We start from the raw sequence: 17605 nt of genomic DNA, 5'->3' as shown, positions 1-17605 counted from the left end.
TGCAGACAGCTTCAAAGAACTAAGTAGCTCCTTTAGGTGAGCCTAACTTATGAGATAAAATTCTGATTGTTTAACAGTATTCGGTGAAAGCAGTCAATAAACAGTTTTCTCACAGTTAATAGTATGAATATTATCTTATTTATGGTTAGTTGACTGTTTTCTTCGAATATTTTTAAAATAACAGTTAAATAAGTTGTTAATTTACCCTTTTTTCCTTGAAATTTATAGCAGTGTCCCAATCACCATGGTGTTTATATTCCAGAAAAGTGTATTAATTTTCCAAATAATAAATTTAAGGGCAATAGTTTCGAAAAATTGTGTCTTATAATGCAGGTATTCATTTCTGCTAACCCTAACTTTTAGGGACATCATGAAAGATAAAAATTATGTGTCACCTGTTTATTCATAGCTTTAAATATGTTAGTCAAATGTTATAAAGTACAATGAAGAAGAGAAGCAACTTTGATGATATTCACCTTACTGCGACATACGCGGAAATGAATAAGATTTGAATAAATTATTATCTTTCATGGTTTTGTGAAGTGAAGATTTGCATATTATTGCTTCTTTAATATGACGGTGAAAGTGTAAAAAGTTTTCAAGCTGAGTTTTTGAAAAACGTTGTTATTTCATTTTTAATACTTGGAATATAACACGTAAATTCACTATAAATTTCAAATGCTTTAATTCTCTTTCAAACTGCATACTTGAAAACAAATACTTAATGAGCATTAGCTCTGATTAGGAATGGATATAATTGAAATCTATAAGAGAGACTCAATATAGTTGGGAAAAGTACGCGTTTTCCTCTTTGATTTTATACCTTTGTAGGTATATTATCACTTGTAGGACCATAATTTAATAAAATTTTAAAAATATTCTATGATCAAATTAACATAAGGGAAAGTTGAACAAAATTGGGTCCCTATTGTTTCTTTTTTCATTCCAGTGTAGTTACCTGGGTAAAATTGATAATATCCAGTTATATCCAACATCGTCGGTTAAAACGGAGCATATATTGAAATAATTAAAACTACACTGTTTCCTCTAACTGAAATGTACAATGACCTTTCTACTCTGAGAAGCATGCAGAGGTTTTAAAATCAAGGAGTAGAAAAAATTTCTAATTTCGCGCATACACATCATTCTTTTTTTTTTAATTGTGCTCATACGATTTTTTTAAGAGCTGAAATTAGAAAATAATTTTCATTTTTCAATTTTAAATGCCAGGAACATCAAATATTTTCTCTTTTTTTCAATTGCATATGTCAGGAACAACAAATATTTTCTCTTTTTTTTCAATTTCAAATATCAGAAACAACAACTGAAAAAAATTCTCTAAAACAGACGTTTCTACAATCATGCTCAAAAGAATAATTAAATTGATCATTTTTCAAAAATTCAGATTTTTAAAATAATTTTTGCATACAAAAAGTAATTACATTTGATGTTTTTTCAATTCTGTACGAATATTTCAGTAATAAGTGCACTGAAATAATATTAACTTCCAAAGTCATATATTTACTCTGATTCTTTGGGAAATATTTACAAGCTTTGTTAAAAAATAAAAAGGAAATTGTAACTGTTTTAATTACTGCATTGTGTCTCAAACATTAAAACTTTTTTCTGAAAAAATTGCACCGCTTAAGCTACCTCAAAACGTTGATACCTTTTTATGCCATTACGTAAAACTTTTAGCTACGGCAATGGTTAAATAATTGAAAAATTGTCATTAGTTTGGTTCAAAAATTTTTCTTCTTTTGTAACGGGGGTAAAATTTGATTTTTAATATTTCCTTAATGTTTAATGCAGAAAAACATACAATAGGAAAAGTTCTAATTCTAAAGTTTTAGAATAGCCTGAAAAATAATCTAATTAATGTCTAATTGAGGTGGAGATTAAGCATACAATAAACGGCGTTCCACATTTCTTCCGGAATTCAGTAGAAAATCGGTGAAAACAGGAGAAACAGGAGTGAATACAAATTACTCGAACTAACGTAGTTTTCCTGTTTCACCAGGAACTAGAATTAAAACGTGAGGTAAACTTAAAAGGAAGTCTCTTTAAGAAAAGATTGCCTTTCACGCCCCAAATAATACTGTTTCGCTTACTTTTCACGTACGTACTTTCACTTTATTTTTGAGAAAGGACATCATTTCGAAGTATAACTTCTCTTTTATTGCTAGTTTTTGTTCCAGTTAAAATAATTTTTTTTACTTAGTATTATCGAAGTATCCGCACTGTAGAAACAATTTATTTTTCCCTATTCTTTTCTGTTGCGTCTTCTTGTTGAAAAATGTTTCCCCGAAATTGAGTTTTAAGAAGATCTACGAGAAATCTTTGGGCTTTAGACTCTTCGCAGTTCTTTGTGCGAAATAAAATTACTTTGTGAATCATGCTTTGCACAAGATTAATTTACTTCTTGCCTTGTTTGTTTAAAAGCATAAAGTTTTTTCACTCTGTCCGAAATTTAAAGTAAAAAAACTATAAATTTTATATTTATTTGAAGTGATATATGTTGAATGCACAATTCAAAAATTAAGAAGATTATACTCACCTAATTGAAGTATGATGCCTATTTATTATTTTCAAGAAGAACAATTCACTGTGCATACTGTTAAATCATATTAAATTATCCAATTATTATATTATTTTCATGTGTTGTAACTAAAAATGCCTTTTCGAATCCTTACAATTAACTTGTTACTATTCCGTTTTATTTCCTTCGTTTGCCACAACATGAATAATAACCAAATCCCATATTGGTTCTAAAGAAATTTTCAGACCTGTTATAAAATTTAGCTCATGTTCTTAAATTTTTTATCGATAATTGCTGAGGCATTAATATTGTCAAAACGCAGAATCATTAAAAAATCAAAAGTTTAAAAACTATGAAAATACAGTATTACAATGACCTAAATATGAATTCGAATCAAATTGAATTTAATCGGATTTCTATTTCAAAAACATACTACTGTAGAAATAGTTAATATATGTATAGTCGTATCCAAATCAATATAATTTTTACTCACAAAAGTTCTCTAAACAGAATCATTATTCATCCAAAATAATGTAATATAGTGAGAAAAAAATTATGAAACATGTTTTCGAGATTAATATGTATTTTTCCTTTATGTGAGGATTTTATTTTGCAAAATTCGGCGAAAATGGGAATGAAAGGTTTTATAAAGGCCTGGCTTGAAACTGAATGTTAAATTAAATTTAGTATTTATAAAGTAGTCTTAGTAATATTTTTTGATTAAGGAAATACTAATATCGAGAAATATGGGAAAAGAACAGCTAAATATGTTTTGAATGCTTATTTATATCTACATTTTCATTAAAAAATTTTCCATTTATATTTTATTTCACATAGTCATTAGTTGAAGTAATAAGAAGCATACCAGTAGCGACATCGCAATATATTATTTCCAATTTTTTTTGGATTTTCTAACATTTTTAAAACCGCAGAGTAGAGTCCTTTCTTAAAAATATTATTGTCTGAAGTAAATCATATTTAAAGAATATTGCATACATTATATATATGCTAAGAAAAAATTACATAATTCGTTTTTAGAATCATTTTATTAGTTTTTTTGCTATTAAACAAACTTCAGTAACGTGTTCGCCTATTTTGAAATTTATTCATAGCAAATGGTGAAGAGTAAAAGAAGAGTAACCTAAGGAAAAATTATAAAACAAGGGAAAAACGCAGGGAAAACGTGTGTGTATATATATATATATATATATATATGAAAGGGTAGCAGTCATGGTGAGTGATGTTAGGCCACGCAGATAGCAGTTGGAAGGCAAAAAATATTTTATTAACTTCACATAGTATATTTAAGACATTTTCTAGCAAAGGCGGAGCTCAAAATCGCACTCAAAAACTGTGTGCTTAAGTTTTTATCCTAGGGAAAGTAGCAAAGGAATTTCCCTCTATTTTGTTATATTTGAGGGGAAAAGGGAAGTGATAAGGATTACTATTGGTTTATGAAAGAAATCTAGCGTTTCCCACACAGTCAATAGGGAGATATGTCCTGCTGTTAATTAAATGCATAGTTGAGCCAAAAATAGATTTAAGAACAGGATGTGGCTTTTAAAATTGTGAGAAAGAATTTGGAATAGAATAATTAATTAGGAATAAAGTAGGAGTTGTTTCATAGCAAAGAATTTAACATAAAAAGATTAATAAAAGCTTTTTATGTTATATATATATTTAAAAAACGTCTAGCCTGTGACCTGTGATTTGTATTTCTGTAAGACCCTCCAAAGCTTTATGGTCGTTTTAAATGAAGTATGCTCCCAAAAATAATTGCCAAGCATTTTAACTTATTTTTTTAGCTCCAATAGGAAGGTTTTTGTTATCTTTTGTAAGAAAGTCTTATAATCTATAAAAAATATTACGTATTGATTTTTTAATTTGCAATACTGATTAAAAACATTTAAAGTAATGATAACTAATAACATTGAAAGTAATACAAGAATTAATAAATAGTTTTACATGATAAAAAAATATTTTATCTTTCGAAAGGCAGTTAAGAAAAATATTTATTTAAAACATTCACTTAAATCTCTATGTATGAATTATTTATTCCTTCCTGCTCGTTAAAATTTTAAAATTCTTCTTCGTTTCCATGTACTTAAAAAGATTAGTTTAATCTTCTTACCTTTTACCGAGAAAATTAAAACTGGATTCTTTATGGATTTATAGGGATTTACAGTGCTTAAATTTTCAAAGCTTTTCAGTTACTTTGGAATCGCCATAATATTTACTTTCTTTAAATGACGTTTAAATGAAAAAGAATTATTTCATCTTTATATTTGTCTTGAAGAATTCGTAAATCAAATATATCACTTTGGTAAGGATTTCTACATATATTCTTTCTAAAAATCTGTAAGCAAAACTACTCAGTTAACAATGCGTCAGTAAATGCGTGTGAAGAGTTCCTTTTTTAAATTTTATATTTAATATTCATCGCAATCTTTTATGAGTACATNTATTTCCAAAATGATGGTAAGGTAAACATCTTTAAAAAAAGAAAAAAAAATCCTGAAATCTTAAGAGGAAAAAAAAAAATTTTTTTTAAAAATTGCGGGAAAATGTATCGAATTTCGTTCCGGTTTTTTGGTTTTCCGGTTTTCTGACTTCCGGATAACGGGTTCTGTACTGTATATATATATATAATTATTATGACAGAATAAAGTTTAGTTTTATTGGTACGGCCTGCATTTGCAGGTTTGAGTGCCCAATTATGGCTTATGAGCCTTTGGCATGTAGAAAGACTAATAGCACAATTCATGGCAAAACAGCACGAAGATACATCTAGAATTATGGCGGGATTCGTACCTGCTACTTCCAGTCTGCGCTACAGACTGTTTGGTTGGGAAACCACTCAAACAGAATAAAACCAACAGAATCACGACTCATGACAGAATAAAACAGGTTTAATCTTTATTAGTATTTCAGGGGGATTCAGTCAGAGAAGCAATTCCTAGAACTGCTTTCCCAATTCTTTATGAAGTTCATCGCTATCAGACCTCGTTTCGCTCATTGCCCTGAATACTCCTGCAATTTAGTCCAACTTTATATATATGCTTGTATTCTTTTTAAAATGAAGTTTTAAAAATATGCAACATATTCATCCTGTAAGATCTTTGACTTTTAAACATTTCATTCAATTTCTATAGAATATGATTTGATTAGCATATACTACAGTACCACTTCGATTTTTACTTCAAACAATTTGACTAACGTTTTGACACAATAGGGGAATGTTTCGAGGTGAAATTCAAATTTTTTTAACAAAAGTTAGTTAGAAATTGTATTATCATAGATTTTTTAAATTTTAATTATTTATTGATTTATTTTATTTTATTTTTATTTTCTTATTTATTTATTTATACTTTTGATGGGGGGACTAACGATTTCTTACTATGAAGGACTCATATACATTTGGAAGGAAAATTCATATTTGTGATTTCCTGTCTGAAAATTTGCTAAATTTTGTTTTGGCTATAACTTCTTTTGGTACGTGGGCTATAGCGGACTAACGATGTCCTACAAGGGGCTAACGCTTGGATGCAAATTTCGGACTTTTCGTTTCAAAGTCGGATTATAATCAAATACGATTTTGATAATAACTTATTTTTGGTGGCTGAGTTAACGTAAATGTTTGGGGAGCAAATATTTAAAGGCCAAAATTCAAACTATGTTTTTTCATCCTCACAATTTAGTAAAAGTTCATTTTGATTGCACTTTTTTTGCCAAGTGGACTAACGAAACGTTTTGGTGAGCTAACATTGTCTTGAAACTGTTGTTGGATAACGGTTCTAGGTAAAATTCAAAGTTGCGGTTACTAGTTTTAAGCTTTACTCAATTAGAAGAAGTGGTTCATAATCAGAGATGTTTCCCTGACCGCCTCCAATAGCTTATTGTGCAGATCTAGTGCAACGTAAATGAAGAATAACTGCAACTACAATTAAAAGTAGTTAACGTTATATTTAATTTCAAAAATAAAATTTTTCACCTCGTTGAATGTTACTAACCGAAATTTTTTTTTCGTTCTAAAATGTTGTGAATATCATATAATTCATCACAATATGAATATCATATAATTCATATTTTGCAAGCAGTTTTAGCATAAATCATTACAAAGTACTAAGGTAAAAATAACCGCTGTTTTTGATACGTACTTTTGGTATTTTGGTAAATTTTAATGCATGCTGATATTTTTAACCATGCAGTTTTTTCCTTCTCAGAATGAGATATGAAAATTAACAACTTATTAACATTCAGAAATAGACATAAATATCTTATTATTTTAAACAAAATATCTTCTCAATGGATTTGGATTCTTAATCCTCAAAACATAGATCTGAAAAATAGTTTTATTTTATTTTGTAACAGTCGTTGAACAACAGACCTAATTTTTAAATTTAAGACTATGCTAAAATGCTATGTTCAATTCCATAACCTAGTGATTTTTAACCCAATCCAGAATACCAGGGAACTTCTGGATCAAGTATTGAGAGAAATTTACCTTCCTTGAGGACTTTTTGGTTAAACGAACTCGGATTTGTATTACACGGAGAGGAAAACCACGAAAATCTCCAACGGTTAGCCAGGCGGGAAAGGGACTCTCCCTATGATTCGTCTGCCACTGAGGACATTTTCGTCCTCACTGTGGTCGGTGCGAGCCGGGTGCAAAATTCTGCTGGACCAGCCATCACTGGGATTCGAACCTGGTTATTGGAAAGCGAACACTCTATCCCCTAGGTCACCACGGCTCGGCCTAATTAGTTTAGTAAAAGAAGAGGTAGAAAGTTCAGGCACTTTATAATGTTATTTTTACTCTTTGGATGGGTTCAGAGCGGAAAAGCATTGATTTGCTCTATTTTATTCCATTTCTGAGACAATTCTGCAACATTGAAAAAAAGTATCGCCTAACTACCACAATATTATAAAATTCACCATGTTTTCTGGCTGCATTGGAACATAAAAAGTACGGTTTAATTTGAGGCTATGCAAAAATGTTCTGTTTGATCATCTCTATTTTTTTTAGGAAACGTATTGTAACTTTGTTTTTAGTTATTTGGTTGTTGTCATCTCTATATAAACTTACATCTATCAACTTTCACAATTATAAAAAAATGCAACATGCAAATACCTGGACAAGGCTGAACTAAATAAGTAACTTAAATGTTATCACAACAGCCAAAAATGGAATCATGGAGGTAGTGGACTCGAATTCCATCACATCCCCTGATGCATCTATTTATTTACATTTACTTATTTTTAGTTATACATACATATGCAGGGCTGTGTGCTCCTTGCAGGTCGGCTTATAAACTCGATGAATAGATAGTACAAGATAGAGAAGGATATCACAAAGATATATCCAGGGATACAAACAAGCTAACTCCACGTTACAATAGAGGCAACTTTTTAATGTCCTTCTCTATTTTTTTCTATATGTTCTTTGACTTAATAATAGTATATAATAAATTACTTTGTTAAGAGCACGCAAGCCTGCATATGTATGTGTAACAATAAATAAATAAATACTTTGAATAGTATATTTCTTAATAATTCGTTTTACAAGGGCTTCCCTGTCCGACAGATCTCGTCTTTCAAACACCACTTAAAGTAGAAGTATCTCAACGTAATCCGGGATATGTAACAATAAATAAATAAATTTGGTTTAGATACATATGCAGATTCGTGTGCTTAGTGCAAAGATATTGCATCCAGTACCTCTACACTTTAGAGCGTTTGGTAGAAAGACAATATTCTTCGACAAAGGGGGCCTTAATAATGCATGCTTGTTTTGCTTGCAATAAACTCTAAGGACCTTGCTCGCCGTGCAGTATTGCTGTTCCGCTAACTGTTCTTAAACGTAGATCTAGTTGAATCAAGTCCTACGCTAACACTAGGTGTATATTTTTTCTGTCTTTTACAAATTTGTGCTATCTGTTTTTGAAACTGAAAATAATTTTTAAACCATTCCTTTTATTTACAAATAGTATTAGGTATCATGATTCGTATTTTACGAGGAAAAAAATCCTTTTTTTTATACAAATATGCATACGGATTACAAATACAAGAAAGATATAAGAAAAGCATCTTGCACCCTGCCCCTGTATATCTTTTTTCTTCTCTTGATTTTAAAAAGTTGAATCCAGTATGATTAAAAATATTATATAAGCTTGTATAAAAAGTTTCTAACTTCTCATACTGATTTTAGAAACATTCTGTTTTTGTTTCCGCTAGTCAATATATTTTTAAAAAAAATAGAAAACTATCTTAATTTTTTTTACCTTACAGATTTAAACCTTTATGGAATTTTTTTAAAAATCAAATGGTTAAGATTGCAAACGTAGGACATTTAATTTAAATAGCTAGAACATATGCCAATAAGAGATAATTTTGTTATTTATGGAATAGTTATAAAAAGAATATTTGCTTTACTTTTCTGGAATTAAAACTTATTTTATGCGTAGTATTTAGAACGTATATTTAGAACAAGAGGATCCAGAGAAATTTAAATGCGGAAGTAAATTACGAGTGCAACAAAATTAAAACGCAAAGAAATAAACGTGACATTTTAATGCGTGCTGTATACTGACTTTAAAGAAGAAAGATTGGTCAGATAAGCTAGAAAGTAGTCATGCAATCTTAACTGATAATTGCTAAGAAACATAATTTTAAAGCCCAACACATATATTGTTCACGTAAAGATGCAGAACGATGACACATTTAGCCCAGTGAAAACAAAATGTAAAAAGAAAAGAATCATAGAATTATTAAAAAGCAGGAAATTAATATAAAGATAGCACATAACATATATTTTATATATTTATAGTCCAAAATTTATTTTATATTTACAATTTTGCGGAATTAGAAACATCCAGTAACTTAATAATGTACTTTTTTTAATGTCATTTTTTTGTCATTTAGAAAATTTTCCTTTTCTAATTTTGAATGAGTTTAGAGCTTGTTTTGCTTACTTAGTATAAAACATTTCACATAGTTGCTTTTATTCAAGGAAAGAAAAGAACATACATTTTAGAAAACAACAATTTTAAAATTTAATAATCGTAAAAATTTGTACGGAATACAAATTTTGCATAATTTTAAAGAATGTAATTTAGTATGATAAAATACCTAATTTGAGCGAAATCGGTCAAATTTGTTTCTCTGTTAAAAAGATTTCAAATTTTTGATTTCTCAAGATCAAATCGATTCGACCAATTTCGCTCAAATTTTGCATGTTTTCATTTAAAATTACATTCTTTAGGATATTGTAAATATTTGCATACCTTACAGTTCAAAACACTTCCAACTATTACTTATTACATTAATAAAAATAATAAATAACTGTAAAAAGTAATATTTTACATGTAATTATCTTTGGATAGATGAATTTTTTAAATGCGTGCAAAAGTTTTTCGTTTCATTAAAAAATTTCTCGAAATATGGCTAAGTGAAACTAATATAAAAGAGTCCATTTTTTATAATAATCTCCCTTGACAAAACTATTGAGACCCTATAGTCCAATTTAAGGCTATCCTCCTATTTTGAGGGAAAAGAATCCATCCAAATTCGCCACAAAAAAAGTATGTTTATTCAGAAGAGTTTGGTCAGAAAAAATTATTTTATTCTGAATTCGCAGATTAAAATATCGTCTATGCAAATTAATTTACATATTTTTGGTTACTCCCTCAAGCCGTCAAGACTGAATCCTGATACGAAAAAATCTTCTTATTAAATAGCTGTTCAATTCGCATCACGAAGTAGCGCTCAGGACTGTGCGGAAAGCAGGAATTAAAAATCTGAGTTTCGAATGTCCACGTTAAAAATGCTGCTGATTGAAATGAATTGGCTGAAATTGACAAAAACAGTGATATTCCTCAAATGCAAGACTATTTAAAAGTCAGTGACAACTTGTGTAGTGAAGTCATAAATCTTTAATTTCAATTGTAGCTCACGGCGTGAGACTTAATAAAAATAACTCAGGGAACAGTGAGGAAGATGAAGAGCCAGACGAAAAGGGTGACATAAAAATTATACAGGTGCTTTTAAATACATTTCTCAGTAATAAAAAGAAACTTAATAACTGTTGGTGACTATGAAGGACTTAAGATGATTGATGAATTTAATGTAAAAAAAATTTAAATCCTCATGTAAAAAAAAATACTTTTAATTCACAATTTTTTAAATAAATACGAGTAACAGACTATTAATTTTTAAAAGTACAATTTCTGAAAGCACACAACTTGTAGTTCATGACGTGAACTTTAAAAAAACTCAGGAATTAGTAAGGAAGATGAATAGCCAGAAGATATATATATTTATATATATGTATAATAACTGTTGGTGACTGAGAAGGACTTAAAATGATTGATGACTTTATCCTAATGTAAAAAAAAAACTTTTCAGTCACAATTTTTTAAACAAACACTTGCAACAAATTATTAATTTCCAAAAGTACAAAGCTCTACTGTTTATTTCAAACATTTCTGAAAAAAATGAAAATTTTTCAACTGAAAATTTTGACTTACTTCAAACAAATGTAAGTGACTATTATACTTACATTTTACTGATTATTTATTTTAACATTTATGTAACCTGAAATTCTAATTAAATTACAATTTGGTTTTTTAATTCTTATGCAATCTCTGAATAAGAATTTTCCTTTTTAATCGACAAAAAATTGGTTCAGGTATGTCTTCAATTTGGAGAATCTACTGCACATCTTGATATACAACGTGCATAATAAAACAATACAATCTAAAGGACTATTCATTTAACGTATTGTCAAGGAAGTTACTCCAATTATGTATTACTCGTTATTCAATTTTTATTTTTATTTACAATAGCTTTTAAAACAAATCCTTTGTAAAATAATTAAATAAATATACTCCCAAACATTCTATAAGTTACGTCGTCACAAATAACAAAGATAGAGCGAAATAAGAAAAACGAGGAACGTATAAATTTCAAAGCTCATTTACTCAATTCACTAAAACACATAATTAAAAAGTGAAATGTATTATGTATTGTTTCATTCTGCATAATATACTGGCATGTATTTATACATAATGCAACGAAAATCTCAGTTGAAATTGTTTTTTAAATTTTATAGAATTTGTTATTATGATGCTTTAAATCATAACGCACTTTAATTTTTAACGACAGTTGAGCTTTACGTTTTAATGTAAATATACTATCATCAATAATAAGGAATTTTTAAGATATTATTTCGTTCATTACATTAAGCATTCATAAGTTTTGTATTTTAATTTGATGTAATGTCAGAGAATACTATAATACCTAACCACTGTTTGAGAAATTTTCTTTCTAATTTTTTTTGTTTCTAATATATTGAAGTTATTTAAATTTTGCATGAACATAGAGGGACAAAGGTCTTGAAAACGGTTAATATCATGAAATATACAGCTTGGGTCAAAAAAGAAAGCAATGTCAGTTTAATATTAATACTTTTTAATAAAACTAAAATTACTTCGTCTTTTGAATTCACGAACTTGAAATGTAATAAAATTTTATATGTATCATCGGATTTTTAAATGCTTTCTTGGAAAGTTTTGTTTTTTTAATAAACAGTTTAAAAACGAATTCTTTTATTTTATTAAATGTTTCAGTGTAATTTTATTGAAAATTTAACTTTGCTGCTATGCCAATTTCTATTTATGTTTCTCATTAAAAGAATTAATTTCAAATTAAAACTACCTAAAAATAATTCTTATTCATTTTTAAGATATATTTTACTTCATATTAACGCAACAACATGAATTCATTCTTTACCTCCAAGCATTCATTTACTTTTACTGATAAATTACATTTATAAAAAAATTTTCATTATAAAAAATTTGCGTTTAAAAATATAGGTTTGTACTTTTTTGTACTTAACCACTTAAAATTTTAATAACTTTTAATTTTTTAGTGAACTGAAGTGTTTATATTGATTGCTTAAAAAGGCATTAGAATCAATACCTTACTTGCCTGGATAGCAATATCAGACTCATAATTATGTATGATTCAGAATTTATTCCGTTTCTATACAAAACTTAAACAACTTCTTAACAAATAGATATATCGACTTGGGTGTGACTTTATTCGTCTTAAAAAATTGCATCGGTAATATTGCATCATTTGCCTAAATAGTAACTGTACTCAGTTAAGAAAAGACCATTGCAATAGAGGATGTAAGTAATCATCCGTGGCTACATATAGTTCCGTTTTATTTCGTTATCAAATTATTCAAATATGCTTTCAAAACAATATGAAAGCTTTTAAAAGTTAAACACGCCAGACAAAAATTTAATTCATGTCATCTTTTACGATATATCATAGAATTAATAAAAAAAGGTTATAATTTCATAGTCTTACTGGAATACCAGACTTGGAGACACGTCTCAGTAAATAAGGAGAATATTCATTCTTGAAAAAGAAACAACTATATGACGAAGCAAGAGCATTGGATTTGATTAGACTACTGAAAATGGCGCGTCTTATGCCTTAAAATGCCTTAAACAAATCAAATGCGAGATAAATAGTTTTTACTTTTGTGGAAAGAAATGTGGAATTTAAGAAATGTGGTGCCGTCGTGGCAAACGGGATAGAGCACTCGCCTCCCAATGAGGTAACCCGGTTTCTAATCCCAGCGATGGCTGTTCGATACGAATGATACCTCCGGCTCGCATCTACCACAGTGCTGACGTAAAATATCCTTAGTGGTGGACTAATCATGGGTTAAAGTTTCTTGCCATCAGACTAACCGTGGGAAGTTTTCTTGGTTTTCCTCTCCATGTTCCATAAAAAAAGTCCTCCACGAAGGCAAATTTCGCTCAATATTTGATTCAGGAGTACCCTGGTCTTCTTGAGTGGGTTCAAAATTGCAAGACTACGGTGTTGAACTCTGTTAGTCGTAAACTCAAAATGGAATCTGCTGTTCAATGACGATTATAAAATTTAAAAAAAAGAAAGAAAGAAATGCGAATTCAGCTAAGTTAATAAATTTATTTTATAACGATATTTGAACAGCCGACCCAACTTTCGGGCTTGCGACTATTAATGTTCAACTCCGTAGCCTCGCTATTTTGAACCAAATCCAGAAGACAAAGGAACTCCTGGGCCAAGTATTAAGAGAAATGTTCCTTCATGGAGGACTAAGTTAAGAATTGATGAGGTTTCCTGCCTGTCAGTTTTAAGTATTTGAAAATAAGAAAATTTTCTGTTCGAAAATTTTGTAACACTACTATAAATGTTGGTCTTAGTCTAGTTAGAGAAGAATAATTTTTCTAAAAAAAATTAATAGTATTTCTGAAACATATTTGCATCTTTTTGGAAACAAATAAACTACAAAAAAATCCACTTCAGTTTATTTAGTAAAATTATTACTGTCTAATGATGTAACTTACTTTAATAATTTGGCCATCAGTAATAATTATTTTGTTTGTATTTTTTTAAAATAAGTTTTGGTGTGAATTGTAAGATAATAAAATTTTTTTTTGCGTTTTCATTAAATAAATTTCGTTTGAACTCTTTACTTCATACTGCATGAGAAAAGTATGACTCTTTCTTATTTCTCAAAATCCAATTTAGGTAATCTAAATTAGGTAATTAGCCTAAAAAAATATCAAACAACACTTTTATTCATAAATCAGGTAAACATTGGCAGGCATTGCAACATTTTAACGACATTAAATCCTTAAATAAATCGTCAATAATCCACAATTTTTTCACTATTATTCCACAATTAATAGCTAACACATTTGACTTAATGATTTTAGATTAAAGTGAGAAATTTATTTTAAATCTCACAGATAGGGATGAAAGAGATTTCTAAAGTACGGCATTTTTATCACTGGGGGTCATTCATCGAGAAATTTCCCACATTCTCCACTGGAGGGCGTCTAGTTCGTTTTCAAGAAACGATCAATGTAGCGATCTTTAAAACTCAAAGAGGGAAGCCTTTGTAAAAAATCGTCTACAAAACATACTTTTTATTTAAAAATACTTTTTTAAACAAAAACTCAAGGCTTAAAAATATAAAATTTAATACTGAAAGAATATTATAGTCAAAATTAAATTTTCAGCAAAATGACGTTTTATTTTTCAACTGAATATATCTCAGTAAAATTAACTAGAAAAGTGTTTAAAAAGTATTACTGACTGTGTAATTTTTTACCAATTGAGAAGGTTTTTTTGTATACAGGGAATCAATTTTGCTAGTTTGATGGCTCTATCTAAAATATACTATTATAGCTAGCACAGTAGACATAGTGGATAGAATACGGGAATTATAGTTTACCTATTGATTTCTAAGAACTTTTAGAAAGTACTATTTAAAAAATAAAACTTGTGTGATTTATTACGTAAATATCTATAGATAGATAGTTTTCATAATTCGCTTTTTTTTCTTTTTTCTTTTTTTTTTGAGATTTAGAAAGGAATTGAGTGTTTGCAATTTTCTTAAAATAAGTAAATACATATAGCTATTTTTAAGCTATTTGAATATGTTTTTCATAAAAATTTTTTCCAATTAATTTTAGTTGATATATTTCTGGCCAAATACGATGATAACTGTTTCGTTTGTTACCGCAATCCCTATTAGATGTGCACATTCTTAAAAAAAAGCATTTGCTTTGTAACTTTAAAGATAATATGTAAATTTAAGCTTTATTGAACAACAATTTGCTAGTAACGTCATATCTAAATAACAGAAATTAAGGTAACTAAATAATTCTAAAAAACAATTATGGAGATTCAAATTAAAATCTTATATATTATCATGTTGATAAATTAACTATATTTTTATGCTACTATACACGTTAATATACATGGCATAGTGAAACAATACTCACCACTAAAAGGCTTCTTCTTCAAAAAGCAAATCATGCTATTTGTCGTACGTTATTAGAAATTTATCGTTAAATATGATTAAATAGCGATTTTTAAAATTTTTATTTAACCTTATTCAACCAAAACAATCAAACAACCATAAAAAAGGTGATATTCAAACTGTTGAGAAATAACGTATATTTATTGTTTTTAAGTAATGCGGTTTCATAACCAGAATTCTCTCCGTGCCAACTAGGCCCACCTTATGAAGCCATTTTGTTCCTTGCAACTGAGTGCATACTACAGCTGATCCAGAAGCTATTCATCTGATTTACATTTTTTTAGATTATAATTATTTTTTATAGTGTATTATCGGATTTATTCATAAATCTATTCTTGAATTTCTTTAAAAATTTAGAACATATTTTTTTGCATGTAAATTACTATTTATTTCCTTCATTTAAGAGAAAACAATATTTTTTTCTTGTTATATAACATACCTTTTCTAACTTACTCTCATTGCTTTTGCAAACTCTGTAAAAAATTCCGGATCAAGAAGTCTGAATTATAAGTTTTTAATAATAAAATATTGGATTTCAAATTTTTGTAGCAAGAAATTACATTTCTTAGAAACTGTTCAAAATAATGGCTGAAATACTTTTCACAACAAGAGCTAACATACAACATTTATAATTCTGGAAAATTTTGTATATGCGCAATTCCAAATTTTGCCCCTCATATTGTAAGAAATTCTGGATCAATTTACGGTAAATTGTACCGGCACTTTGGATGCCGGTACTTTTTACCACAAAATCTTGCGGGAAAAATCTGATATACAGTAATTTTTATTTTAATATTTATAGTAAAATTATTGAAATCAATGTAGTAAAATAATTATTGCTGTAAAATATACAGTACAAACTTTTACAGTAAAAGAGGATTTGAAGGTAAAATTTACTTTACGGATGATGCACCTAGGGTACCGGTACTTTTTACCGTAATTTAATTCGGACTTTTTTTTACTGAGTAGGCTTTTGAGCTTTTTTTAGAACCACTTGCTTCAGAAGGAACAAACACGAATACTAAAAACCTACGACTGACACCTAAAATTATAAAGAACGTTAAGAAGATAATAATAAAGGTAATACGTTAGCTTTGACAAAAAATTAAAATTTTAATGATTAATTCATATACGTTGCATCATCATTGCGAAAACATCACATACTTTAGATAATTTGAGTGTTTAAATTTGTGTGCATTTTGAAAGTAAATTTTTTTTTAGAATAGAGGAAAAGCTTCACAAAAGAAAATTTTAAATTTTGTTAATGATTTTAAAATAAATTAAATTTCATGAACTGAGGTACTATTTCTAATAATTTACTAAATGTTTATTTATTATGTTCAATTTGTTTTATAAAAATAACAATATAATTCTTTTGCAGCGGACTGCAGCTTCCTGCTGGCGAATGCCCAAATTGTGGACTATCCTATTGTATACTGTTCAGAGTCATTTTGCAAAATCTCCGGTTTTAACAGAGCTGAAGTTATGCAAAAGTCGTGCCGGTGTACATTTATGTATGGGGAGCTGACAGACGAGAGTGCCATTAGCAAAATTGAACAGTGCCTAGAAACACAAACTCAGAATCAGTTTGAAATTCTTCTTTATAAGAAGAACGGTAAGTACATTTTTATCAGAAAGTTTTATATCTTTTCTCATATAAAAAAATCAAGTTTGAACATTTTCCGTTAAGAACCAGTAATAAATATAGTCAAATAATAGAATATTTATCAAAAAATACTTCAGCTTTTAAGTTAAGAATTAAGCTCAGAAATATTGTTAAGAAAGGTTCTGACGCATTGAAAAAATAATAAAAAAGTTTATGAGCAGATGTAAATTTTTACACTAGATAAAAAAAAATATTATTTTGGGTCATTTTAGGAAAAAAATTTGGTCCGTTAATAGAATCGTAAAAAAAATTTGTCGTAAAAGGACTTTTCACAAAATACTTAGCCTCAAAACTGACCCTACACGAATTGTTTTATTATAAAAATAGACCCTTCACAAAATTTTTTATCTGAAAAATGTATCTTTTGCAATATTTTTTTATCTTAAATATGGACCCTCCAGAAGCAAAATCAACGACGCTCTTAATTCATAATTTTAAAACTACATCTCTCTGAGAGATATTTTTTTCTTTTTTCCTCACAAGACTTATTTTCACAAGTTCACAAAACATT

The 17605-nt window shown here is 28.4% G+C and overlaps 1 protein-coding gene across 4 annotated transcripts in view; it reads left to right on the top strand.

Annotated features, from left to right (window-relative positions):
* Positions 1 to 17605, top strand: part of LOC107447330 (potassium voltage-gated channel protein eag-like) — a 215471-nt gene that overhangs the window by 54754 nt on the left and 143112 nt on the right. For all 4 annotated transcript variants that reach the window (XM_071187319.1, XM_071187321.1, XM_071187320.1 and 1 more), the window contains exon 2: positions 16810 to 17043. In XM_071187319.1, coding sequence (XP_071043420.1) covers positions 16810 to 17043 — 234 coding nt within the window. The remainder of the gene's footprint in view (positions 1 to 16809; positions 17044 to 17605) is intronic.

The sequence above is a fragment of the Parasteatoda tepidariorum genome, chromosome X1 (genome assembly GCF_043381705.1).
Source record: "Parasteatoda tepidariorum isolate YZ-2023 chromosome X1, CAS_Ptep_4.0, whole genome shotgun sequence".
Taxonomy (NCBI): Eukaryota; Metazoa; Arthropoda; class Arachnida; order Araneae; family Theridiidae; genus Parasteatoda; species Parasteatoda tepidariorum.
The sequence above is the reverse complement of the archived record's forward strand: the minus strand, read 5'-3'. Positions and strand labels throughout refer to the sequence as shown.